Source organism: Eublepharis macularius, chromosome 7, assembly GCF_028583425.1.
Source record: "Eublepharis macularius isolate TG4126 chromosome 7, MPM_Emac_v1.0, whole genome shotgun sequence".
Lineage (NCBI taxonomy): Eukaryota > Metazoa > Chordata > Lepidosauria > Squamata > Eublepharidae > Eublepharis > Eublepharis macularius.
The window spans coordinates 67,474,068-67,501,866 of NC_072796.1; the positions used below are offsets into that span (position 1 = coordinate 67,474,068).

The 27,799-nt window shown below is 42.2% G+C and overlaps 1 protein-coding gene across 1 annotated transcript in view; it reads right to left on the reverse strand.

Moving 5' to 3' along the window:
* Positions 1–27,799, reverse strand: part of MTCL1 (microtubule crosslinking factor 1) — a 165,448-nt gene that overhangs the window by 18,687 nt on the left and 118,962 nt on the right. Inside the window, exons 7-13 of the mRNA XM_054986068.1 lie at positions 24,244–24,336; positions 22,516–22,746; positions 20,205–20,396; positions 13,426–13,593; positions 11,011–11,259; positions 3,489–3,791; positions 1,575–1,606 (exon numbers count right to left, since the gene is read on the reverse strand). Of these exons, the coding sequence (XP_054842043.1) occupies positions 1,575–1,606; positions 3,489–3,791; positions 11,011–11,259; positions 13,426–13,593; positions 20,205–20,396; positions 22,516–22,746; positions 24,244–24,336 (1,268 nt within the window). The remainder of the gene's footprint in view (positions 1–1,574; positions 1,607–3,488; positions 3,792–11,010; positions 11,260–13,425; positions 13,594–20,204; positions 20,397–22,515; positions 22,747–24,243; positions 24,337–27,799) is intronic.

Here is a 27,799-nt window from a genome sequence, read left to right on the forward strand (position 1 = left end):
TTCACTGGCCTGTTGAGAGGCCTAGAAGGGGCTGAGGCCTGGGAGTTTGGAAAGTCTAGGCCACAGGCTTACGCTATTTGAGGCCTGGGAGGTAGCTAGGCCTGCCTTTGCTGACATTCTGCCATTCACGCCGTTGGGCCTTTTCTGTTTCACTGGCCTGTTGAGAGGTCCAGGAGGGGCCAAGGCATGTGAGTCTGACACCACTAGGCTGCAGCTTTGCACCCACTGAGGCCTGGGAGGCAGCTGGGGCCTGCTATTACTGACATTCCTGCCAGCAGAAATTTTCACTCCAAAAGGAGAAATGAAAATGAAAGCGCACCTCATAAGTCCCAGCTGAAAGGAAAGAGAAATAAAGGAGGGCTTTTTTATTTGGGGCGAGTTGGCTCTGAGGCTTCTGCTACTCTTTTCTCCTCCCTCCTTCCTTTCATGGCCCCCATTTCCCTCTTGGATCATTCTTACTGTGGTTCAGTTAGGGCTGCCGGGAATGGAGCAGTTCCTCTGCTGCTGCTGGAGTCTGCTCCTTCCAAGCCTGAGGGAGTTCCCAATAATATTGGTCTCCATGACGGGCTAACGCAGACTCAAACACTGCACCCTCTGGCCATCTGAGGGGGGTTCCTCCCAGCCCGAAGGTGGGGAACCTCGGTGGAGTTTTGTGGTTGTGGCTGTGGAACCTAGGAGAACGTAGGGACCTCCGGCTCTAACGCTCACCATCGCTCTGAGCGAAACGGGGGTGGGGTAGGGTGGTAGGGCCTTTCCCTTCCTGTGCAAGCTCTGCACTGCCTGTGGCTTCAGCCTCCATGTGCCACTACGCCTGGCTCATCTCTGGCAGTTTCTTCTTCACTGGGATCGCTGCGCTCTGCAGAGCATTGCTGAAGACATCCTGCTTGGGTGGCAGGGCCAGAAAGACTGGTGATTCCAGGGACAAGCCCCTCCCCTCCGGGATCAAAATCAGCTGACTGACCCTGCCTTTGGAGAGGAGGAGCTATATCCCAAAAGTATGGACTGCCCTACTCTTAGGACCACCGGAGAATGATTAGTTATTTCTATTAAATGAAGCAATTATATGATATTAGAAGCTCAAAATGTATGCTTAGGACACTAAAATACAAATACACACAATACAGTACAATACAATCAAAGACGATTGAATACTTAGAAGTGAGGGCAAGTGGGAGAAGAACAGATACACTAAGAGGAATAAGCCATGGGTAAAGTAACTTAATCAAACAATCTTTGGGAATTTTTAAGGATAAACCATAAAAAACAAAGACAAATATCTGGGTTGAAATGATCCATGCACCCATGGTGGACCTGACATGCAATGTGTCAGTACTCTGTGGACTATATTTCCCAGGGTCCTCAAAACAGTATCTGAGGTACTATGGGAGAGGCCATGAGAAACATTCTCTTTCCACCCAATGGCTGACTGCCAGCCAACCACAAGTAGTGAACAAAATTATTTTGTAGATTTATTATAGCCCAAGGTACCTGAATCCAATTCTAATGAGAGCTGGGAGGAGAAAAGCAGTTTGCTAATTAGTGATTCTTGTGCTTTGTATATCCTCTTTACTTACCTTTGAAGATTTCCCTTGTGCATATCTTCCTCCTGAAAATAAAATTAAAAGTTAATTTTGTACTTGTATGTATTACTGTATCTTTTGCACAAGGGGCTGTATTTTCATTAACGTTGAGTAATTCCTCAACATTTCTGAAAATCCTTTGAAAAACATGTCTGATTTCTTTTCCACATATTTTGATCATTAGAAGGAATTTTTCCTTATATGCCTCTGTAAAAATCATTCCCAATTGAATTTGTGAATATAAATTAATTAAATCAATAAACTCCCTTAGAGCCCCAAACACTACATAATTTTTAAAGACATGATCTCATAGATAACAAGTACAAAACACAAACTGTATTTGCCTGACCTACCGTGTTTGATACTGGTGACTCAGAGTGCTGAAATTAAACTAAAATCTACTCTTTTGACATTTTATATCATAAATTTGCCAACACCCACAATTGGCATCAACTACACTCATTAAACTATTGATATTAAATGTGTGGGCAGCCTATTCTTTATATGGGGAACACCACAGAGATTCTTCAAAGCATCTAAATGTTGTCATAGCAACTATATTACCCAATCATTATTCCCACAATCAGCTGCATGTTTTTCTAGAAGAATTTGCTTCAGACTGTAAAGAAAAGAAGTCATGATAAAATATGCAAATTATAAACTGTAACAAAAATGTAAAAAACTACTATTAATAGCACATATTGGACAATCTTTTCTTCTGTATCTTTTCCCTAGAAATGGTGGGGCTGCACAATTCAGACATCCATGTGAGATAAAACATCTGAATGTGCTGTATGTTCAAAAAATCCAACACATATATGCCTTGATTGTGTAGTCAGTTCCTAGACCGTGAGCCTTTCCATATGGTCATTTTGTAGTGGTTCAGATTCCATGCTGCTTCCCATGATCTCCAGAGTTCTGCACATGCAAGGGAGTCATGGGATGCAGAATCGAATTTTGTCCGTCTTTCCCCTGAGTTTTCCTGCAGACATACCGTGACTTTTTCTTGAATCTGCTGCTGAGTCACCACTGATGCATCCTATGTATGTGCAAAATTCTTAGTACCTAGTTGCATCTCTCCTCCCCACTTTTCCTTTTCCCAGGTGCTGACTGATTGGCCACCCACTGGTAACCACTCCCACCCTCCTCAGCCCTCTGAACTCCTTTTCTGCCAGTTTTTAAAAAAGTGAGGGAAGGGTCAGAAGGCTGCTGTTTCATGACGACCCAATAAGCAAATACAGGGATTGGGGAGGGGGCCTCCAATATTGCAACATTATGACGTGTGTGGAATTTTTTTTTAAAAAAAGTAACGTCAGCTCCAGCTTCCACAAAAGGCAACTTCAAACAGACACATCTCAACTCATCAGCAGACTCCAAATCACCTGAAATTTGTGCACTGAAGAATGCCAGGTGCCCAAGGGAATTTAGCATTGATCAGCATGAATACACAAAGGCGCTGGCTTAAAGTGTGCCATGCGGAAGGGGCCTGTATGAGGGAACTGTTCAGGCCTATGCACAATACATTTTTGTATGCACAAATTTTACTAAAATGTGACACCCATGTGTTGAATTCCAGTAAGCCACATATCCTTCATGAGTGGAATGGGAAAGTGAGATCCCACTGCTCCACTACTTTTAGGGAGAAGTATGTGGAAAAATTATCTATTTGGGAAAATCCATCTAATTACCAAAATATACAGGAAGTTATGTTTCTTCCTATGTTCTTCAAAAGATTTTCAAGAATTTTAAAGTGCACTATTACAGTGGATTTCAGCTCATAACAGACGACAAACAAAAAATGGACTGAATTTGGCAATGTATTACTAAAATGAGCTTTAATGAAGCATTTCTTCACAGAACCAGAACTAATTATGATATAATTGACAATATAAAAGATGAGGAACATACCTCACTTACACAGCTTAAAATTTTTTCCTGTTCCAATTTTTGAGATTGTGGCTCATCAGCATCATCAGGAGAATCGAGGGACAACGTATCTAGGAAGAGGTTTTCCGTGGCAGTGCACCGGTCGCTTTCCTTCAGTTTTGACAGTGATCGATCTTCAAATTGCATGGTGTCTGAATCAGAATAGGATCTGGATCCCATTGGATGAGGCACATGATGGTTCCCTTTATTTGAAAATGAATGAAGGCTAGTTTCTTTTGAGTCACAAAGGATGTTATCTCCTCTTTTGGAATTTACCTTTTGAAGCTGTGAAAAAATTACCCATAAATGAAAATTGATATATCAAATTGGTAATTAATTCAAACATTATTATTTATTTATTTATAACATTTGTATGCTGTCTTTCTACCCAATTTGGTATAGTAGCTTCTGGAATCTTCCACAATATTTTGTCTTAAATTGTAGCTTTCTGTTGTTTCAACTCATCTCATCAAGATAATACTTGTAGGAAACTGACTAAACAATTCTATTGGTTTCCCTAAGAAAGACAGAAAAATGGGTTTTTAGTCAAGAAATAAAACTATTTCATCTTAGATGTACCAAAAATAGAAGCTCTTTGTCTAAGTTTCCAGTTTCTTCTGTAACAGCATACTCACACAGGCCTTTTCATTCTTAATTATATGCCATAGGAGTACACCCCCATGCTAGTTTTCTATAGGTACTACAGCACTAAACTGGAAGGAATGAAAGGCAACTCTGAAGAGGGTCCAACTATCTGGTGCACATGCTTGCATATGTATGCACTGAAGTAATAGATTTGGATCGTATCATGGGAGGGGCATGACTCAGAGCATCTGCTTGGCATGCAGAATGTCCCAGGTTCAATCCCCAGCAAATCCAGTTAAAAGGAGCTGGTGTGAAAGACCTCTGCCTGAGGCCCTGGGGTGTTGCTGCCAATCATAAACAAGATGGATCTTGATGGACCAGTGGTGCAATTCAATATAAGGCAACTTATATTGTTGCCTTATATTGTTATCCTGGTTCTAATATTTTATTTAGACTAGGAGTTATCCATGGTGAGACAGCAGCAGGTGTCAGTTGTGCTGTTAAACTTCCACAACAGGAAGTTTAAGAAGCCTTCCTAGAAAAGAGATGACCACGTTGAGCAGTGTTTATATATCTTTCCATTAGGTTGTCTCTGTCACTAGCATTTAGCCTGTGATGTTCCTGATCTCTAGAGTCCTAATGTGGGGTTATTCTGAGGACAACGTAAGAGCTCAGTGTGATGTTGGGATTAGTTCTGCTTAATTCATCTCACAAATCCAATTCCTCCTATATTATGTGGACATGCTGTAATATGTTAGGTATATGTGTGTGTGCATGTAAATTTTCCAGAAAGACAAATGGCTCCTCGTCATGTTTAAACAGAAAATATGAGCTACAGATTAACTGATTCAAAAATCTAACACAGTCCCAATCAAAATTGCAAAATTAGGTCTCCTGTTATATCTCTATGGAATAACACTGTATTAATGAACTTGAAACAGAATATTTGGAAGCACAGAAAATGTAGGTCAGCATGCTGCTATGTGTATGCTCTATTTCCATAATTATCCCAAGTGATCTATTTTATGCTTCACAAATCTGTGGGCATTTCTCTTCCATGTATTATAGTGAAAGCCAACACAAAAGAACCATGGGCAATGATTATAGCAAACTGATATCTACTGTGCTATGTTATTCTAAAATCTGTTTTCAGAATTCTTCTGTATATTTCCGAAGAGACAGAGGACACTGCAAAATACTATACAGAAACTTCATCAGGAAGGAAGTCTAACTAATTGCTAAGAAGCTATTGATCAAAAGACCCACTAATCTCTAAATTTCCTGCTATAAAAGGGAGTGTTTATCAGCACAAATAGTTTGCATGTATAATGAACCATTTCAATTGCTATTCCTGACTGCTGAGTCCTCTGTACAGTCTTCTTTTTTAGATTTCTCGGTTGCATGTCATAAATACATGCAGACTTTCCAAGGCATTCAGTGATAATCTACATATGACCATTTGAGGGCGAAAGAAAGAGTTATGCAGTCCTTTGGGGGGTTTAGGAATGCTAAGGCAGCCACACCCAAACAGATAAGCAAGCCATTTAAATCTGATTCTCCAAGCAAATCTATGGTACTCAAGCAACATTAAGATGTACACAAGTGCTACAAAGCTGTTGCAATGATTTTACTGGCCGAGAAGACCAAGGCCATTCTTATTCAGCTGCATTTAAATTTATACTGCAGCAAAACATGGTGTAAGCAAGTTTTCAGAAGCAACAGAAATGCTGGTAAATACCCTGGTTAAAAATGAAAGAACAGCGCTTATGTACATGCATCGCTGGCGGTTGTATGTTAGTTTTCTTAATCATTCATTTATGAAAGTAAGGAACATACAACTCTTCTTAGCATTAATGATTAAATAATTTATGGAGAGACAATTAGAATAGCTGTTGAAAATGTACTTTCCCTACAACTGTGTGTGAAAGCTGCAAAAGTCACTGATGTATTGTGCTGAACAACTTATACACAAGTTCTGTAACCCTGTAACCAATTCTAAGGATGGCCATGATCAAGTCAATAATTAGGTTTGCTGTTGTGTCAGAAAAGAACACCACTTGAAACAGAAAAAAACTAAGCCTGTACTGAAAATTCATTAATTCTTGTCACAAGTATGAACTATAAATAGTCAATTGTACTCTACCACATCTGTAACAAGACTGTTACTGTATGCATAAGTAGTAGTTTGCAAAGGCAGAATTTTCCCACCTCTCTCCAGCACCCTAAGATTCCCCCAAAGTTGATGCTGTAGATGGGGGGACCCCTGTGGACAAAATGTCACATGACATGGGGTTGGCTGCGATGAAGAAGAGTAACAGATGAAGTTGCTCTTCTATCATAAGAGGGAGTAATTTTTTTCTTGATAACCCTTCCTTACTTTAGTTCCTGTGTTGAATGGAATTTCGTCCACAAGGTTCCCCAGTCACTGCACCAATTTTTTGGGAAGACATAGGGAACTACTAGGGGAAGGGGAAGGTGGGCAAGATTAATCTGTACAAACTCCTGAAACTTGCTGATCGTAGGATCCAAACTACTAACTGACTGCCCAATGGGACTCATATATACTTCTACATTTGTCCAGATATTATCCTGCTATCATACTGTTGGTATGCCAGTGTTTCCACAACTAAGTACTTACTCATTGGGACACCTTGGATGTTCCACAGGTATCTGACCTATTTAAATAGATGCTCAGGTTGAGGCTTGTGCCAAAGGGCTGTTGCCCTGTGGCTCACAGCCCAGAGATCTGAAGAGCCACAGGGACTTGATGAGCTTCTAAACCCTGGAATTGTCCTGAGCTGCAGCAGACTGGTAAACAATTCTACTGTCTGCCTGCAGAGCTTATCTGGCTGAGGACAACTAAGCCTGGTCTACCAAATTTTGTACAGAATGGAGGGTGGAGAGCTGGTACCTGGACTGTAGTGTTTAAGTGTGGCTGTTTGTCCTTGCATCCTTATGGATGGGCATGTGTTTGGGGGAGCTGGATGGGGCAGGGGATGGTGTCATGATTAATAGGGTATGAAGTCAGGAAGATACGGTGGTGGGAGAAGAACAGGACAGGTAAGGGACAGCAGACATTTATGTGCTGTTCTGTTTCTTCTTCCTGCCAAGGTGATGCTGGTGACCATGTCAACATCCTGCTGGGTTGTAATATCTTGCTTCTATCACGCTGGTTCAGAATCCTGTCCAGGACCCTACTGGTTTTGAAGGTATGTATCTAGTACTGGAAGTGCAAGATAGGATTGGGATTCTGTTGGGTGTATTGCCACTCTGCTACTCAACCATGTCCGTGCCTGAGTTGGTGGAGGTGGTCTCAGAGGTGGTGACAAAGACTCCTGCGCTGGTTGTTTTTAGGGACTTCAACATCCATGCTGAGACTACCTTGTTGGGAGCAGCTCAGGATTTCATGGTCTCTGTGACAACCATGGGCCCTGTCTCAAGCCTCACACACAGACCTCACACACTGAGTGGGTCACACTCTTGATCTGGTGTTTTGCACTGGGCAGGAAGAAGGTGATCTACACAGGGGGACGGGACTGAAGATGGTCCTCTTGTCATGGATAGATCACTAATTGCTGAGGTTAGACTTACAGGGATACCAAGACTCTGCAGAGGTAGGGGATCAATTAAGATGATCCACCTCTGTAGCCTGATAGATCTGATTAGTTTTCAGATGACATGAGGAGATTCTCCTGCAGATATAGTTAGACTTCCTTTTGATGCTGTTGTTGACCTGGACATTGCACCTAGGCACCATCTCTCAGGTCTAAGAACCTGAGCAGTCCGTTGTTTACTGAGGGGTTCAAGATAAGAGAGACTGCTAGAGTAATGGTGGAGAAAGAATCAGAACAAATCCAACAAGAAAGGATCTAGAGCTCATTTTAAAGTCTACTCCATGGTGGTGATGGTAGCAAGAAAACAATATTTGTCCGCTACCATTGCATTTGAACAGTGTGGAGCGGAACTCTTCTGGGTAGAAATGGGCATGAATTGAAATACGAATCAAATTTTGTGACGAATCGGTCCAATTTGTGTATCATGAAAACGTGTTTCATTGGGCGGCGTTTTTCACAAAATCCACAACTTTGGGGGCTGATTCGTCTGATTCGTGAATGCTTCGTGATGCCAGACAGGCTGGCGCCAATTCCTTGATTCCCTAGGCAACATAGGCCTGGAATGTCTGCGGACTTTTTGTTGCTGTGGAAGCCCCAATCTTAGTCCACATAACCTTGATAGGCAGCTTTCTCTGCCAACCTGAAAGTTGAGCAATGCAGGTCTGCGCAAGTTTACCTGGGAACTGTAGTTGGAGACTCCTTCCCCTCTCTGTTTCCCTTCTTCATTTTTAAGAACGGGATGGTGGAGTAGCGGCAGTGGCAACAGCCTCAGCAGTTCCTTCTGCCGCTGCTTGCCAGCTTCAGAAACCCTTCCCTGACTCTCTACCTCCCATCCTCCTGCTGCTCTGACATGCCTTCCCACCCCCCCCACCCCCAAGCTCCCTGAAGCAGATCCTGAGCAGATCCACTCTACTCAGCTTTTCCTTTGAGAACTTGGAGGTGGGGGAGGGAGGGCATATCAGAGCAGCAGTGTCCCATTGCAGACTCGCACAGGCAGCAGGCAAGGGAAAACTCCCAAGTTGTCAGAGCAGGATAAATCACAGTTCCAAGGTTCAGACACCGATGAGACAACACTCATAGCTTCTAGTCTAAAGAAGTATTCCAGAAATAAGTCCACAGTAACAGGCCAAGGTCAGAGACAAGAGAATCAGTTCCAAACAAGTAGTAACTGGACACAATGCTTCCACACAGCCACTCCTCTGCTGCTTTTAAGCCTCATACTGCTCAGCCACTTGTGCTGTATCATGCACCTGCCAGCTGTCTCAGTCCTGCTCCTGCAAGCACTATTCTGCAATGGTTTGGGTTGTACCTTGTATATAGGGTGTGGTTCTAGAGTATTGTTGCTCTGTCCCTTGGCCTCTGGCCTACTGGGTGCCACAAGGTTCCATTTTGTCCCCTATGTTTTTCAACAGTTATGTAAAGCTGCTGGGAAAGGTTATATAGAGATTTAGACTGAGTTGCCACTAGTATGCAGATCATACTCAGCTCTATCTTGCACTTGCAACAGATCCCAGGGAGGCTATGGAAACTGTGAACAAGCGCTTGAAAGCAGTTTTTGAATAGATGAGGGCTAACATGTATGGAGTCTGAGGCACAGCCCCCACACTTACCAGGAAGATGGGATGGGAGACAGCTGGGGGACAACTACCCAGACACCCCAATGGACACCCAGAGCCAGTGCAGACCAATAACAGAAGGGGGAAAAGAGGCACCCCAGCTATAGGAGGGCTGAGCAGCTCCCAAGCCCAGAGGGTCAGGTGGGGCAGGTGGAAGCCAGCTACCCCCACCCTCCAGTGGGAGGTTAAGAGTCCAGACTGGGGGAGTAAGGACAGCCAAGAGGGAACCAGGGCAGAGGGAGAAGGCACAAGAGATAGGGACAGCCAGACAGCAACCTTACTGGCTGGGGAGGAAAGGCAGCAGAAGCAAAACAGGGCCACACCCCAACCTGCAAACAGGGATGAAAGGAATAATAGGGATCAGCTGAGGCTGCTGGAAGCTCTAAGCAGGGGAGACTTGGCAGCCAGCCAAGAGAGCACAGCTGTAGCTGCCCAGGGGCCTGAAGCTTGGAGCAGAGGAGGCTTGGCAGCCAGCCAAGAGAGCCCAGCTGTAGCTGCCCAGGAACCTGAAGCTCGGAGCAGAGGAGGCTTGGCAGCCAGCCAAGAGAACACAGCTGTAGCTGCCCAAAACAGCCAGACTAGCTACCCCAGGTGTAGCTGCTTGAGGCAGCCAAGGCCAAGGCTAGAGGGCAAACAAGGGGTGTGGCTAGCAGGTGAAGCCAGGAATGAGGAAAAAGGATATAAGAGATGTCCACCCACAGGGCGTGGTGGGTTGTGTAGGAGTGTGGTGGAGCGGAGGGGGGGAGAGAGAGAGAGAGAGAGAGAGAGAGAGAGGGGAGGGAGGGAGGGAGGGAGGGGGGGAGGGAGGGGGTGAAGGAAAGAAGATGAAGAGGAAGGGAAGGAGTAAGACTGACAACTGGATGGAGACAGCTGTAGTGGAAGACAGTCAGGACTATGTCAGGTTAAAGGGACCTGCGGGTGGACTGAAAGGGTGTGAGGGTGAGGTATACCTCCCCTCCTTCCACAGAGCAGGATCCTGCATATTCCCTGAAGGTCCTTTAAGGCTGAAGACTTGCACTTTCACCTGTTGGCAGTGATAGCAAAAGTGATCACAAGGGCATGTGTGCCATGTTTAACAGGGGAATGGCAACATGCACACTCCTCCTGATATGAACACTAAGGATCAAGGAAATTTCAGAATATTTAACTAGCTGAAAGGTCTGGATGCTGCAGCTGAAATCTTGGCTCTCACTGGTCTGCTTATAATAGGAGTCCATTCTGAGGAGTGGGGAACAAAAGCAGCAGGATATAATGTGTGCTTTGAACTAACCATTTGGAGTGTGATAGTCACAATGACAACCTTGTGAGTTGCGAGGTTGGGGATCAGATCATATTTTGTTAATTTATTTTTGCTTGCTAATTCTTGAAGAGCCTTGGAATTTGAAAAATTGCATAACCTTTGAGGTGCAAGAACAGAAATAGCTTTTCAATAACAAGAAAGAGACTGTGCGTTTCTAGGAAAAGTAGAATGAGACAAAGAATGACTTCTGACCTTTAACTCATTTCTCATACACAAACAATGCTGCTAAAATTACTTTTTGAATGCTTAGTTCCACTGGGTTTTTCTAATTATAGGTTAAGGGGGGAAATATGCAGAAATCCTGGTTTCACCCTATGACTTAACCTCTCCCCAAATTTCCTTTGATGCAATGCAATTGAGAGTTTATTGTGTTGAAGGCATTGACTTACCTGGTCCAGCCTCTTCAACAGTTCCTTCTTTTGCCGCTCCCATTCTCGTCGGTCTTTATCCAGCCGTTCCAGAAGCTCTCTTTTTTCTCTGTTCCAGTTTTTCTCATTGTGCTGGATTTGCCACTGCAAGTTCATCACAAATTTGTGACTGTCAGCCAGGAGTTTCTTGTGCTCCTCTCTCTCTCTCTTAAAAGCTGCCTTGACATCAAGACCAAGGTCGCTCTGTGCTTTTTCACTATTACCTTCTAGCTGTAAATGAAACAAAAGATAGTGCTACCATCTTTTTTCATGGCAAAACTCATCTCAGGCTTAGCTAACAAGTTCAATTTTCTTTTTCACACGTGAGCTTTAAAACTTTAAAATATACTTTTTTCTGAAAAAGCAACTGTAAAGGACTAGTCATACAAATGATCCTACCTCCTCTAAGTGGTTCAGTCTTCTACTACTACTAGTGCTACTACTACTACTATTACTATCTAACATGCAATTCTAAGCAGAGTCCACATAAAGTCAATTTGCTTAGAATGGTGTAACTCTGCTTAGCATTGTACTGTTATTTTTTGTGAAAGTGTCTTGTAATTAAGGACTCTGGGGCACTTACATTGATGTGGACAGCAAAGACTGCAAAGAAATTATGAAGCAGATGTATCTCCATGGTTCTAGATACTAAATACTTCTTGAACTGCCTATGAAAAATCTAATACGCCATCCTTATCCTTGATATATTATGAGGAATAACAAATAGTAAAATAACTGCACGTATACACCGCTCTTCCAGACAGATTAGTGCCCCAGTCAGAGCGGTGAATGAAGTCAGTGTTATTATCCCCACAGTACAGCTGGGGAGCTTGGGCTGAGAAAAGTGGTATACCCAAGACCACCTATTGAGTTCATAGCAGTTCATAGCAGGATTTGAACCAGCAGAGTGCTGATTTGCAACCCAACCGCCTTGAAAATCTGTGGTTGCTGAGCAAGATTGGGATCCAGTAGCACTTTAAAGACCAACCAGATTTCCAAGATGTGAGATTTTGAGAGTCAAAGCTCCTTTTGTCAGATACAAGGAATGGAAAAAGGAAAGAGTCCTTATAATCCAAGCAGAGGGTGGAAGGAGTATTGTAAATTAGAGTATCAGGAAGTTAGCTATAATACATGTTGTAATTAGCTTGACAGCACCTGTGTGCAAAGTGCAGATAATTAGCATCTGTAATGTGAAAAAATGCCTACCTCCCAATTCAATCCTGGGGGACCTACTGTTTTGTCAGGGAAATATGGATTAGAGCACATTATACTTAGTGATACAAATTTATTATAGTGAACTTTGTATGAACTTTACTGTAGTTTTTTCCTAGCATGTTGTATAACTATACAGGTGCTCCTTCATTTTTGACAGCCAATTAAAAATAGTGGACAGTATCACACAAATGTTCTCTAATTGTTAGAGTGGACAAATGATGATCTGTTCACTTAACTTTTCCTATCATTTTTAATGATTTATATATCTTACCTTGCAGCTGGACATAGTGTCATTTTTTTGCCAGGTAGAATGTCACGATTGAAAATATGTGCCTCCAGAGGCTCCAAAAATGTCACTTCTGGTGTAAAACTAGAAGCTATAGGTTCTCAATGGACCAAATCAGTTCCAAACATAGTTTAATGCTATGTTTCAGGCCGATTGAGCCCCAAGGAGATGCCATTTCTTTTGGTTTTACACCAGAAGTGACATTACTGGAATCTAGAGGCTCTCTGGGGTACACGTGCACAAGAACCTCAGATTGTGGCCTGCAGCCTGCCTGCTTGTCACCCCTCATTCCCCACTTACAAGGTAAAGGGGCTGGCAACCATATGAATTAATCAATGCTAAAAATGTAAAATAGTTATGTTGTAATAAAGAATAAAATGGAAGCAGTGATTCTCTAATAGTTTCACTTGTGTACTACACCCACAGTGAACCTAAAATGTTGAGCTGTACTTCTTGCTAAGAATTAAATGATCTGATATAGAAAGCTGAGTAGACACCTAGAGTTTCTTAAGTGCACACCTATTTCTGCATCAGGACTGACCAGAGTCACCCAGAACAAAGGCTTATTGTCCTTTACAATTACTTATCCTTGGATGAAGTATACGTGATTCAAGACTGTATTGAGGGCTGCTGAGTCTTTTAACTCATGCAATGAGCTAAAACAATCTAAATGTGTAAACAAATCAGGAGTCAATATAAATTCATCTCAAGATAACTGTTCAAAAAGCCTAAAGTATGATTGAGCTTTCTTTCTTTCTTTTGCCGACTTGGCTACTTAATCCAGTAAGGAGGAAAAATAATTCCTCACCAATTGTCTTTCGCTTATCTTCAGTTCAGTCTGTGAAACATGGCTCTGTTCATGCCACCTGCCTTTTGATTCAGACTGGGAACTATACCTGCTCCAGCTGACACTTCAATTTAGTCCATTCCACCTCCCAAGCAGCTTTGTCAGTGGCATACTGCTTCTGGAGGCTGTGACGTTCTTGCTCATCATCCTGGAGCTCAGATCGAAAGTCGTCCAGCAGTATTTTCAAGGCATTTAGGAGTTGGTGATTTTCTCTGGCCTGCAGAAGCAAAAGCTATTTGTAATGGCAGTGGCAGGTTTAATAATGTTTTAAAATTACAAACACCTCGGGATAAAAAAATTTCTACACACTTGTCAACTGTAACATGAAGGACGATCAGTGATGTGGATAAAAAAACTTAGCCTTCTTCCAAAACCAAACCCTTAAACAAACAAATAAGAAGATTGGCTTGTCCCCAGATTTCCCTAATTCATTCAAAATTAATTCAAGCCTCAGAATTTAGGTATGGACCCAAAAGATCAAGGCGGCTGAATTCAAAATATATTGGCACTCAACATCCAAATTAATCTCCTAGTCCACTTGTTCCTCCCATTTCAGAATTATCCCAGATCCCCAGTCCTTCTGTTTCCTCATAGTCAGGAACCAGAACATTCTCCCTGGGAGCTTCTCTGGAATACTGACGCCACATTTTCATTATGCCATATAGCTACATTTTCTATTTTATCTCTTCTTATTCATAAATCATGATCACATTACAGGGACACTTGTGAAAAAGGCTTTAACAAGCAATTGAAATGGTATAATATAGCTGAAGTCTTTGAAAAGTTGTTAGCATATTAGTCAGCATATTACACATGAGTAATACAATTACAATCAGAAAAACCTGAAATCTTCCCTAATGTGCTAAAGCCAATCTTTTTAGGTGCAGGTTCTGAGATCCTCTTTCTCAAAACATCCACCAATAAGGTATAGTTGGGAACCCTGATTTAGATTTATAATACCATTTTATCAGAAGGCACCCAAAGTATACAAAACATGTCAGTATTTGATAAAGTTATTAAATAAGTGATCTTTATTGAAATCCCCAGAAAACAATGAATCGAGTATAGTCAGTCTCACAAATGAAAAAATTAAATGAATTATATACCAGATCCTATAAACCTGAGAAGATCAGGTACTACAAATCAACTGCAGCAGACTTTCTGATGCCCCTCCTTTGGCTAAGGTAAAGAGTGGGGTTTACCACAACCAGTGGAAAGAGGCAGCTGACCAGCCTGACGTGGCTTGCCTTCTCACACAGCATTGGAGGGTGTGGCAGAAGAAGACTATTTAACAGGCCAGTGTGTGCCTCCCCCATCTCCAATGCCTGGGATTCCGGTTGCATGAAGTGCACAGCCCTGGATCCACAGAGACCTGGTCTGTTGCAGTTTTTGAGAGCTTAGCCAGAGATAAAGCACACCAGAGCCACAATTCAGAAGGGAAACTAAAAAGAAAGGTACCAAAAAGGGAATATTGTTCTTTCTCCCACCATGGGAGGATATATTGCCTAATCATCATACCAGGAAAAAATATATCCCCACTAAAATCCATGAAAGAGATGAATAACTCAAGAAAATATTATTAAACGCAGTAATAAAATAGAATTGCGGCATCATCTGTAGCCCAAAACTGTTTTTACTCCCATCTTTATAATTTCAGAGGAAATCTAAGACATTACTTGAGCTGCATCTAGCCACTACCATCCTCCTCTAGAAGGATGCTTGCTCCCCTTCTCTCATGTTTTCCTTGAACACTAGTGCAAGACCTGCTGCTACTTCTTGCAACAAACGTATCACTTTAAGGGAAAGAAAGACTGAATGCTAAAGTACCATAAGCTCATGCGTTCTGCAGCGCTGGATTCTTCAGAGAAGTAGAAAAGGTGAAAGGCTTTAGTAAAGGTATGATTGAAAGTCTTCAGTAAAGCACGCTGGTTCAGTTGGGCTGAGTTACAAGAGCATCCCTTGCTCCTGTTCTGGGTAGATTTCTCTGTTTTGACACTATCCTTTGGTGTATTAGTCCATCCTTTCCAGCATTCCAGTAGGCCAAGTGTATGAAAGCATCAGTGGATCATAGTGTGTTGAGGAGACCACATGTTTTAGCATAACAACAACAACGTTCGATTTATATCCCACCCTTCAGGAAAACTTAATGCCCGCTCAGAGTGGTTTACAAAGTATGTTATTATTATCCCCACAACAAAACACCTTGCGAGGTGGGTGGGGCCGAGAGAGCTCCTAGAAGCTGTGACCTACCCAAGGTCACCCAGCTGGCTTCAAGCGAAGGAGTGGGGAATCAAACCTGGCTCTCCAGATTAGAGTCCCGTGCTTTTAACCACTACACCAAACTGGCTCTCTCCAATTCTTATTACATGCACGTGTCATAAAAGTGGGAGTAGCTCTTTTTGAGGACAAATGATTAGGGGTATGCGCACAAAAAAAAATCCAAGAAATAGGGATCTGGGTTTCAGGGATCTCAAAACAACAACAACAACAACAACAACAACAACAAAACCCCTGAGATCCTGAAATCTGGAAAAATTCTCTGATCTGTTTTAGATAGATCAGAGAATCCCAGATTTCTTAGGCCACTATTCCTTATTGGAAAACTATCTGGGGGCTATCCAAGGGGCTAGGGGTGGCAATTTTCAGGCAAACTCCACCAAAATTGCCAGGAACCTACTCTTGACTGTCCTCTAAAGTCCTTAGTGGTCCCCCCCGGGGTCCAATTTTATGGGCACCTGAAGAAGGTGCCCCCAGCCACTCTCCATTGTTTCCTATGGAGGAAACATTTCCAAGCAGGCTCTCAAACAGAAGTACGCAGGAGCAAGACTGCCAGTGACCAAAGCACACTCCCATTCCAAATGCAAGAGGAAATCTAAGAGAACCAAAGTGATGCAAGGGAATGGATTGAATCCCTCCAGAATCAAAATGAATCAAGGGGATCAACTTCAAATCAAAGAATAGGGTCAAAACAGAGAAAACTACCCAAACAGAACAGAAGCAAGGGACACTCTTGTAACTCAGCCCAACTGAACCAGTGTCATTCACAGAAGGCAGGCAGACAAGGAGAGCCTCTGCATGGTTTGGCCAATCAATCTCCTCTTCCTGGCCTCACTTCCCCTCCCCCTCCCCCTCCCCTCTTAGAAAAAAGCAGAAGAAGCCCAGGAAGGCTGAAGGCACGTTTCTGGGACTGACCTGGCAATCTGGAGCCCGGAATGGATCCCAGGTTCTCTGATTTGATTCAGGAAAGCTGGATTTAGCCAGATCAGCCAAAATCTGGCTTTTTTCTTGAATTCAGGAACCAGATTGCACACTCCTACAAATGATGCAGCCTGGTTCAAATTTGACAGGGAAATCTAATATGACATGGGCATGCTCTTGCCAAGCACTAGGTTTTTCTTCCTGTTTTTGCCTTGTTCTCTCAGATTTTATTTCTCTTTGTGGACAGAAGAAGAGCATCTATGTTTATAGATGATGTTGAAAGTATCAGACAGCACATAAAACATTAAATATGAACATAGGCTTCTCATGAATTATAGTAACTCCTTTCCCTTTTGTGACCTACTTCTTGCAGTCTACTCACAATCACAAATTATTTTAGAAACCCCTCTTTTGTCTAGCTACTGCTGCACAATCCAGGTCTGTATCAACAGAGAAGAAACACTGTTCAGTGCTTTAAATGGGTGCTGAAATCATAGTGAGTAGTCAAATTACTATTATTAGGATCTTTTATCCAGGGAGGCAGAGACATCTTTACCTTTTCTTTCCATAATTAAAAAAAATCTGCTTGAAGATGCTAGTCATGTTCCACTGCTGCTTTCTACCTTTACTTCAGATAGTGCCTGCATTTTCTCCTCACACTACAAAATATTATAAGATTTGGATAATTTGTGGATATTTCTCAGAGCAGGAGTCCAGGTTATCCTGGCAAATGTGTACTCCCAATCCCATGTTTGAGGCCTCTTTATTCAGTAAACAGGGCTGGGTCTTCTTGGTTCCCATGCTGTGACAGATGTTATGCAATCACACATAACTTGTGGGCTGTCCTCAGTTCCTGCACATGCAGTACCTGGTTAGGATCAGCACCATGGTATATGTGAAGAAGGAGCTTCAGCCTCCCTTCCCACATCCTTTTCCAACCTAAAACAGTCTCAGTGCAATTTAGGGAATTGTCACAGGTGTTCTCTGAGAGATGTGGCCCACAGGCCCAATAGCATCCCCAGTTGGGAAAACGATGCAAGGGGAAGGTTGAATCCCCTTTTCTATATACACCACAGTCAGGAACTGCGCATGCAGGAATTGATGATCTACAAGTCATGTATGATTATGTCATATCTGACACAGGGTGAGGACTTAGATTCAATCTGTATGCTCTGCAATGTGTAAAGAGGCCATGAGATAATGAGTGTGTAGATTTGCAGACCAGCTGATTCTTCCCTTCAAACCTCCATAGATGTGTGAGGTCCAGCCACCACCACTGACTCTCCTGTGCCATTGTGGTCGTCTTCCATCGCAGGCCTGTAAGGGATGTCCCAAGCCTCAGAAAGAGAGTGGGGTGGGTAATAATATTACCTGGGGCTCCCCTGTCCTTTCTTGGATAGACTCTGGTTCTGTGCACTCTTGTCAACCACTATCCTCTCCTCTGGCTTATTCCCTCACCAATTCCCACCTCTGCCCGCTAGTAACTGTGCCATGGCATGGATTGCCCTAGGCAGCCATACCTGGCTGGGAGCCCACCCCAGCCCCAGCTGGGGCTTGTCAGGATGGCCCTTGACCTCCACTGATTCCCCTGTCCTTGCTGGTGGCTAGCTCCACCTGTGTGCTGGAACTGCCAGTTCCTGAGCTGGGTGGCCACTTGTCTGGCCCGTGCCGGTGTCAGGGGACTGGCCTGGGTGCTTCCACTGTGAGCCCATTGTCCTTGAGGTTCCTGGGGCCATGGCTCAGCTTGGCTGTCTCCACCTGAGCCTCCCTATGCCCCTTGCTGCTGCCAGGTAGGAGCTTGTGGTGCTGGCAGGAGGGACTGGCGAGTTTGTTCCTTGAGGCTCCAAGCAAGTCTTGCACTAGTGTTCAAGGATTGCCAGCAATTTTGCTTGAAAAAGCCCCTAAAGTCAGAAGCCAGGAGGATTAATAGCTGTTTGAGACCCTGGAGAGCTGCAGCCAGTGAAAAGAGATGATGCTGAAGGACCAATGGTCAGATGCACTATACAAACCCAGAAGTATGGTTTCAAACTCAATCTCCTTGTTGCATATACATTTAAACCAAAACACTCTATGCTACTACCTTTGACTACTGTCAAGACCCTTCATTCCTATCACACCATTTTTTTAGTTCTGTGCTGGAAACTGAGTGGCTAAGCAGTTTTCCTATTGGAGCTGGATTTAACCAAGAGCTTAAGAGTTTCTAAACCCCACCAAGTCTACTGTAAAAGTTTTGCTTTCTGTTTGTGACAAAGGATCACAGCCATCTTTTCCAGCTGACACAGTGGCACTCCCCCATACCCACTGACCCCACCCTCAGTCATCTTCCCAAGTGTGTGTGTGGGGGTCTCCCTCAGCCTCAGAAATAGACAGGGGAGAGGGTTGCGCCACCTGGTCCTCCTCCTGCCGGCTGGGTTGTGCTCCTTCCCCTTCTCTCTCTCACGTCATGCCAGCACTCTCCTCCTTGGCATCCAGGGAGCCATTCCCTTTATAGCACCCTTGCAGCCCTCCCCTCCCTGGGCAGCCAACCTGCCTCCTTGCTATCCCAACTCTTGTGCCACCCATCACCTCCACATGTCATCCTTCTTCGGGACTGGCCCTGCTCCCGCTGTCTTGTTCCTCTCCCTCCTTCTGGGCTGTTGCCCAATGGGCAGCCCACTCCTTGTACCCGAGTCTCTCCTCCCCAGCAGGTAGCCCCACCCTTCTCCCCACTTGTGCCTGGCCAGCCTTGGGCATCTCCTTTGGCCTTGCTGCAGGGTTGGGGCTAATGGTTGCTGCCCAGGGCTTTCTCATCTCCGCTCTCCCCGGTGGCACCTGCTACAGTGGTGGATGCATTGCCGCGGATCTCCCTGAGGCCCTGGGGGGGGGGCAGCTTGCTGAGCTAAGCTCAGCTGATCCGCAGCATCTTCCATGTGCTGCCGCTCTGCAGGGAGCTCAGTTGGGCTGTGGGTTGCTGCTGCACAGCCGCTCAGGTCAGCTGTTCCGCGGGGTGCTCTCCTGGCTGCCTCCTGTTGTGTTCCCCTCACCACCCCTTTTTCAGGTAAGGGGGCCAGGGCCAGGGGGAGTGGAGTAGCCCGGCTTGGCCTTGGCTGGGGGGTGGGGTTTGGGGCAAAGTCCAGGGCAGCTCTGGGTGGCTCGACAATATACATGCTGAACTTTATATTCTTAAAAGTACAACCCATCTCCTATTGAACTCAATAATAATTTTAATGAAGCTGGATTTCACCTCAAATATTTAACGTTACTTCTGAAACATGTACTTTCATATATTTATTGGTTTTTTCTCCCCAAGACCTAAATATTGCATATGAATCTAGGTCAGGCCCAAAATAGGAAAAGCTCTCAATCCACTTGAGAGGAAAGACAAGAGATCAGCATTAATGGGCTTTTAAAAGTGCATGTAGTGAAATATTTGGGAGGTTTTAATTTTTATTTTTTGCAGCCAAAAAGACTGTTGTAACTGTGTTACTCCCTTTCCCTCTTATTAAATATAAATACAATAGATGAAACACATTTAAAACTGCTGTACCTCTAAAATCACTATAATTATGGGTCTACTGAAAAGGAAGGCAGCAGAACACAAACAGTTTGATTACTAGGACTGAGTAATAAGCACATGCCATGTCTGCCTACCTGCTTTTGATGCTGTAACAATTCTACAGTCTGTAGCTGTGGTCCATGGCCACTTGCTTCTACAGTGGAATGTTGAGAGTAATCTGTCAGAGCAAACACTACATCTTCCTCCTCCTCCTCCTCCTCCTCCTGTTCATCACCCTTATTTTCAAACTGAAAACTGAATTCTGGCATGGAATCAAGGTGTTCCAACTAAAAAAGAAAGGGAAGAAAGATAATGATGCATTTCTATATGAAAGCTTGGATGCAGCAGTACTAATAAGTATGTGACACTGAGCAGGGGCTTCCTTATTTCATTCTCTAAGGATGGGAATGCTCCATTCCATACGAAAGAAAGGTGAAAAGAAAAAGGGAAGCCTCTGTGCATATACAGCTGTCAATGAAGTTCTACACCGTCTGTGTCAGAAGTATACTGAAAATTCAAGAAACAAGGTTGTTTCAACTTGCAATTTGTTCATGAATTACATTAAATTACTTTTTTTAATGCAATTTTTTAAAAAAATTCTACAAGACAATTTGATATTGAGAGGATGTTGGACAGTGTAGGGGCTAGAGTGACAGACTAGGATGTGAAAGACCCAGGTTCAATTCCCCGGTCTGCAATGGAAGTTTGCTGGGTGACCTTAGGCCAGTCACCCTATGATGACTGTCTTTCACACCACCACCCACCATAAACCTTCCTGTATAAGTATGAGAGCTTCACCAGGCAGTAAAGGGCAGGCATCACATACCACCAGTCTAACCTCTATTATCAGGCAGACAGCCATGCTCCAAATATCCATAGGGTCCCCTTTTTCCGAGGCTTTACCAGGCAGCCCGTTCCTTCTATTTACTTCCTCTCTCTCAGCTATTGCACAGAGCTATTGAGGGAAAAGAACTTAAGAGTTTAATTTCCCTTGTATATGCTGCCACCATTTAGATTAACTATATTGGCCCATTTGTCATTACCAGAGTGTCTGAGATTTGAGTATGTGCTTTAATTCCCATTGGCCAACAACAAGCCAGCCAGGGTTAAAGAAAACAAAAATAAACTTTATTTACAAGATAGAACATAGGAGTGAATGGTTTTAAACTCGTAATATACTGTGGTTAAACAGGGAATGTTTCAGTGTAACAGAAAGGTTTGTAACCAGCCAGCATATATCGTCTCTCAGCAGCTCCAAAAGCATTCACTCACTCTCTCCAACAGACTGCAATTGTCACTGGCCCAGCATTCTGCCCCCTCTCACTGGTTGTTTCTGAGGAGGCAGAGCTGGAGCCAGTCCTGTCTGTCACATATACACTCTCAGACTCACCTAACTCACAGGGTTGTTGTGAGAGGGAAAAATGGAGGAAAGGAGAATGATGTAAACTGCTTTGGGTCTCCTTTGGGAAAAAACACAGGATATAAATGAAGAAAAAAAATTACATGGTAGCTACTACCATTAATTATAATAATTTCAATGCCCTCTACATGGAACATTATAGTATATATAATATAAAATTCCACAGAGCAACATACTCCCTAATTTCAGAAAGATAATTCATACTTCCTACTTTTAATAATATAGATACCCAGCAAATAGATGTTAAATGACAAGTACACACATGGCACATATTACAAGTATAATACATATGACAAATATATTAGTGTTGCAGAAAAAATGGTTACATGTTAAATGGAATTATTTGAATTTGATGGGTGTATTCCCAAAGTATTTTGGCTGAGCATTCTAAAAGAATAATGATCTCTTCCTACCCATTTATTATAATGAGAGATGTAGGAGATGTGTGAAAAAAACATTTTACTCATGATGGCCCTGATGTACGTTACTTGTATATTAAGAATCAACTGCTGTCATGCAAACAAAGTACCTTTTCTGTATTAACAGCCTTCTTCAGGGCCCATCACATTGTCATAAATATTGACAACACACCCAACTGACTTGAAAATGTTTATATACTGGTGCATTTAGCCTCTTCTAATAATGTGGGCACTTCTGAGGTCTATGAAGGGACCGTATTATTTACTCCACATGTTTGTAGGAGACATTATATTGTTTTAGAAATAACAAGATAATAATAATAGAGCTGTTGTGCAAGCGATCCCTCACAGCAAATAGTTTTTGAAAAAGCCAGTGTCTGGCAGCTTCAGCATCTTTCCCATCGAACAAAAAAATGAAACACTGACGATTGTTCTGCAGTTAAAGCTGCTCTGTCACTTGAACCGGAAAGTAAGGTTATTTCTAAAAATGTATTTTGTGCATAATGGAATAAGCTACCTTGTTTTTCCCTTGCAGTTTCAGTCCATTAAATGACACGGGAGAGTTACCTCAAGTATGTCTTCTCCTTGCTCCTCTACTTGCTTCCCTTGCCGCCAGTGTTTCAGCAGCCATTTCAGTTTAATGTACATGAGAAAGGTGTTCTGTTTGAAATGCCTGAGTTCTTGATGCATCAGGTTTTTCTCCTGACTCCATGTCCTCTCTTCTAATTTGTTCTGCAAAGTCAAGCTTTGCACTTCCAAGTCTTTCCTCCGTAGGTTTTGTAGATGGTCCTCTTCTAGCTTTAAACAGAACAACCATGTATGACATCAATAGGTTATTGCCCTCAAGGATTTGTTCCAATATTTGTTTTTTATTCCTATCTGGGCAAGCTAAATAAAGAATGCTATTTCTAATTATCATAGGCTAACTGAATTTGGCAAGGGAACTGACTTTCGAGAAACCTGAAGACCACAGCTTCCAGGCTTAATTTAATTAACCATATGTGAATAACCTGCTGAGGAAATACACAGCTCATTTACTTTACAAGACAGATCAGACTTCTGCTGCATAGACATTTTATTCCCTTTATGTATGTTGCTCTTTCCACTGTCTATTTCAATATGTTCCCCAAATGACCCTAATTCTGTTACTGCAGTATGCTAATTCCATTTGCTGACTTCATTTTCTACAATCCATAGAAGACTCCTCAGTCTTAGTAATCCTTGTTTTCCCTCTTCCCTTTGGGAAAGATATCCTTTCTGCTTTCTCTGCTTGAAAGTCGGTATTGTTGAAAAAAAATAAGCCTCATCTTGGACTCATAACCAGACAGCAGAAGAAACCATGCAGATTGACACTATGAGCATTGCTGTTCTCTAGCAAAGTATCGAAATATTCAGGATAGCAGTATCATTTGCTAAATGTTCTTTATGGAATTGGGTATGTGGTAAGCTATCAACCAGTCAAATAACAAAGAAGTGCACAGTTGCATTACTGCAGCTTCACAAGGGTTCCCCAGAAAAGCCATTCTTCAATGGGAAAAAAAACCCTTGACAAACTGCCCTAAAGTCATATCTATTGCTTTCACATCTGTTTTATTTATACTAAACCTTACCAATGAAAGAATAAAAAGGAAGATGCAATTTACATTAATCTTGCACATAGACAGTAAATTGCTATTATTAATAGGTAAAACTTACAGAATGCATTCATGAGTAGGTCATGAGAAAATAAGCAGAAATCTACATCTATAAGCAACCTGTCAACAGTGCTCTATCCCATAAGAATCTACAGAAATTTTATAATCTTACATAATTCCAGAAGATAGTCAATAAACAGATCATTAGTACAAAGTGTTACTAGGAAAATACTCTTTCTAGAGATGTCTTATTTAATTACCTTCCTGTTTCATTTATATATATAATTTTAAGACCGTAACTGAAATAAGTAGAAAGAATTTCAAAACCTTGAATCATATTATATATCTATAGTGGGAAACATACTTGTAATGTGGGGATTACCATGATTCAAAGTAAAAAAATAGCCTTCGACAATATAAAAAAATATGATTTCTGGTGGTACCAATAAGATCATATATTTAATTTACTCTGAATTATATTTCAATAAGCCTTAGAATAGTCTGCTATTCAACAACAGTATCACCTAGAAAATAATACTGATATGCAATTTAAAAAGTTTTAAATTTCTTCATTTTAATATTGTGAGCCACTGACGGTCAGAAAAGCAGAACACCTTTCTTAAGACAAAGGTCTCTTCCAGTGGTCAGGTTATGTATTTACCTGAATGATCCTCTCTGTAAGTTTTTCTTGCTCTTCTTGGCGAAGTTTCACCTCCTGCTCAAGGTGAGCCTGAAGCTCTTGTATCGATACATTCTGTACAGGTAAAACATGGCAGTCCCTCAGCTGATCATCAGGACAAATGAGTAAAAGTTTCTTACAGGTTTGACAAAACTACAGGACAGACATCATCGAGATCCACAACAACACAGGAAAAAGAAACTGCATTCACTCTGCGGTACTCATAATCAGTGAAATGTACTTTCTGATAAAAATCCATTGTCATGGATTCCCTTGCAAGATCAGGAACTGCATGTAAAGGTTAAATATGAATGATCACCTGTACTGAGACATGGATTAAGTTATGGGGCATTTGTGACAACGTGGTAAAGGCATGGATGCATGCCTGTATCTTCAGCCTTACTGCAGTGTGGATAAGAACACACATTCTCAAGCACTGTCTCAAGCCACATATGTATTGTAACTAGTTCTGAACCTGAACCTAGGTCTATACAACCTTGGTATACCATCTCCATGGACCATCACTGACCTCCCCCTCTCTACAGGAAAAACTGTAATCCTGGTAGTAGTTGATCTATTCTCCAATCAAGCCCATTTCATTCCCTGCTCCAAACTCTCCACAGCAAAAAAATTAGCAACCCTATTCATGCAGAATGTTGTCTGTTTACACTCTTTCCCAAACAAGATAATTTCTGATGCGGGGGGGGGGGGCAATTTGTTGCCAACTTTTGGCGGGAGGTTGTGAAGGTATTAGGAATCGAGCAGGGGTTAAGCTCCAGTTATCACCCAGAGACGGATGGACAATCAGAACGTACTAATCAGATACTAGAACAATTTCTGAGATGTTATATCAACTATCAACAAGATGACTGGGTGGAATTCTTGTCTTATGCAGAATACTGCTACAATAATAGCCTACACAGCTCCACGGGGAAAACGCCCTTCCAAGTGACTCAAGATTTTGAAGGAAAGCCTCTGCTATTGCTAGGCACAGATGCAGATGTAAAGGGGGGTGATTTGAGTGACTGGTTGCCTAAATTGTGTTGCAGTGGGATGTAGTGAAACAGACGTTAGAGAGGGCTAAACATGCCTATAAATTCCAGGCTGTTAAGAAGCGTTCACCCCCTTGGGACCTAAAAGCGGGAGACAGTGTTTATATATCCACAAAGAATTTGAAAGGAGCACAACCCAGCAAGAAACTAGGATGGAAGTATTTGGGTCCTTTCAAAGTAATCTGTATGGTCAACAATGTTACTGTGGAACTAGAATTACCAAAAACCTTGAGACACGTGCACCCCGTTTTCCATTTCAGCCTCCTCAAAAAGGACCCTGGACCAGACAAGTGGCTTCCTGACCCCATGGCCCCGCCTCCAATCTTTATAGAGAGACAGCCTGGTCAGGAGGTCAAGCTCATTCTAGACTCCAAATGGAAGAAGTGGGTGCTGTATTATGTGATTCAATGGAAACATTTTCCAAAAAGCCAGGCTAAATGAGTTACATCTACTGATGTGAGAGCCAAGAGACTGATTCGAGCTTTCCATACGAAATACCCGTGGAATCCCGGGGGGGGGGATTGATCTTCGGGGGGTAAAATGTCAGGTGCTCAGTCAGGACCACCTGTAATATACAATTCCCCTCTGCAGCTGAAGCTGATGCTGTTGGGGTGTTTCTGTTCTTTGAACCTAGGGTGAGAAACTGTAATCTCTCCTGAGCCTGGGAGCCTGCTTCACCTTGAGCAGTCCATGAATCACACAGCCTGTTTTCCTGAATGCAAAGTTAGAGAACAGTTAGGAGAAAGGGGGAGGAATTAGGAGTAGCCTTCAGGGACCTATATCTGCATGATACTTGTCAGTAGTCGCCAGTCCTAGCAAAGATGGCGTAAGTGTATGATACTGGCATGTTATCAATAAAGAACTTTTACTCATGAAGTGAAGTTCTTGAGAGTTGCCTGGCATCCTTACACCAATTACATGGAGGAGAGGGAGAAATGAAAAATCACATAACCCACAAACATAAAGGATTAAAATGCACATAACATAAAAGAGTCTAATTTAATCCACCATAACACTACTAAACACAGCACCAACATGTCACAGCATGCTACACAGATACTCCAGTCCAATAACAATGCTATTAGTCTTACTGGAATCATTACAACTGCTTCTGCATATGATAGATGAAGGCTTCTTATTAAGCACCAATATATTATTTGAGAGAAAGGCAGAGACAAAAGGATCTTCACACAGTCTAGCTACACTGTATCTTCTGCTTCCACTCTGCCTAATACCATATCAGTATTGGGGGCAAGATTTATCCTTGCTGTACAACATATGTTTAACTACACTTACACTTCCCTGGATTGGGTCAGCATACGTTAACAATTAGAGTTGTTCGGTAAACCCAATATGCACATATGTTCTTGTTGTATTTGACACAATTTCAAGTTTGCATCCAATGTTCCAAGAGCTTTGCTCCACTTGCTAAACAAAACGTTCCTTTCTTCCTTTCTATAGCACTGTCTGACAATTGCTGAAAATACTACGTGACACAGTGAAATTTCTAAACCCTATGCCTACCTGCTGCCTGGGATTTGTTGAGCCCTGATTTTACTTGATATTTTGGCTAAAACTACTGGCAAGTAGAATTGTTTATACATTATACACAATTTTCTGAATTAAGAGTTGGTTATTAATAATTACTTTATAATAGGTGTTCCAGAATTAATACAATGTAGGCTGTGTGTGTGATCTGACACAAAGCATAACCAGTATAAGGAAAACATTTTTTCCTATCATTAGGGGTTTAACAGTAATTGCTTGAATTGATCATTCCACAGATGTGAAACTGGATTTGCAAGAACATTTTGCTAATACATCAGGGAAAAAAATCATAATAGGAAACCCCTACCATTTAATACAAGAAGAACATATGGATTCGTGCATATAATACTGCACAGATATTGATGATTGCAGCCCATGGGAAAGTGATATATGAAGGAATGAAAACTTTTACTGAGAATAATAAAACATTCATATAATGTATTTTATTAAAATTAAATGCAGAGGTATAGTTTTCAAGCTCAATCCAACCTGATCTGAGATTATATATAAGATACCTGTAGCTACAAAGTAAGAGAATAAGACACATTCAGTTACAGGTGCTAAAAAACGTTTTAAGTTCTTTATAGAATCAATAATATCACATTTCAAATAAGCATATTAGAGATCAAAGCAACACATCCAGCTATTCTTATTAACAGCTTTTACTATTTATAATTCAGTGGAAGTATGTATCTTGTGCATGAAAGCCAAAATTAATAGTACCAGATAGCCAGACCTTATAGCTTCCCTAGTATGACACCATCTTCAGTTCTATAGGTGTTGCTGAGATAAAGATGCTAGATAGAAAAAGTGAAAGGTATTTATCATTATATTGCCTCTTTCTCAGGCTAGATCAGCAACATGTAACAGGCAACTCATTTGAAAGAAATTTATCATAGGGTTACAGTTTTAGGTGGGTAATCATGTTGGTCTGTGGT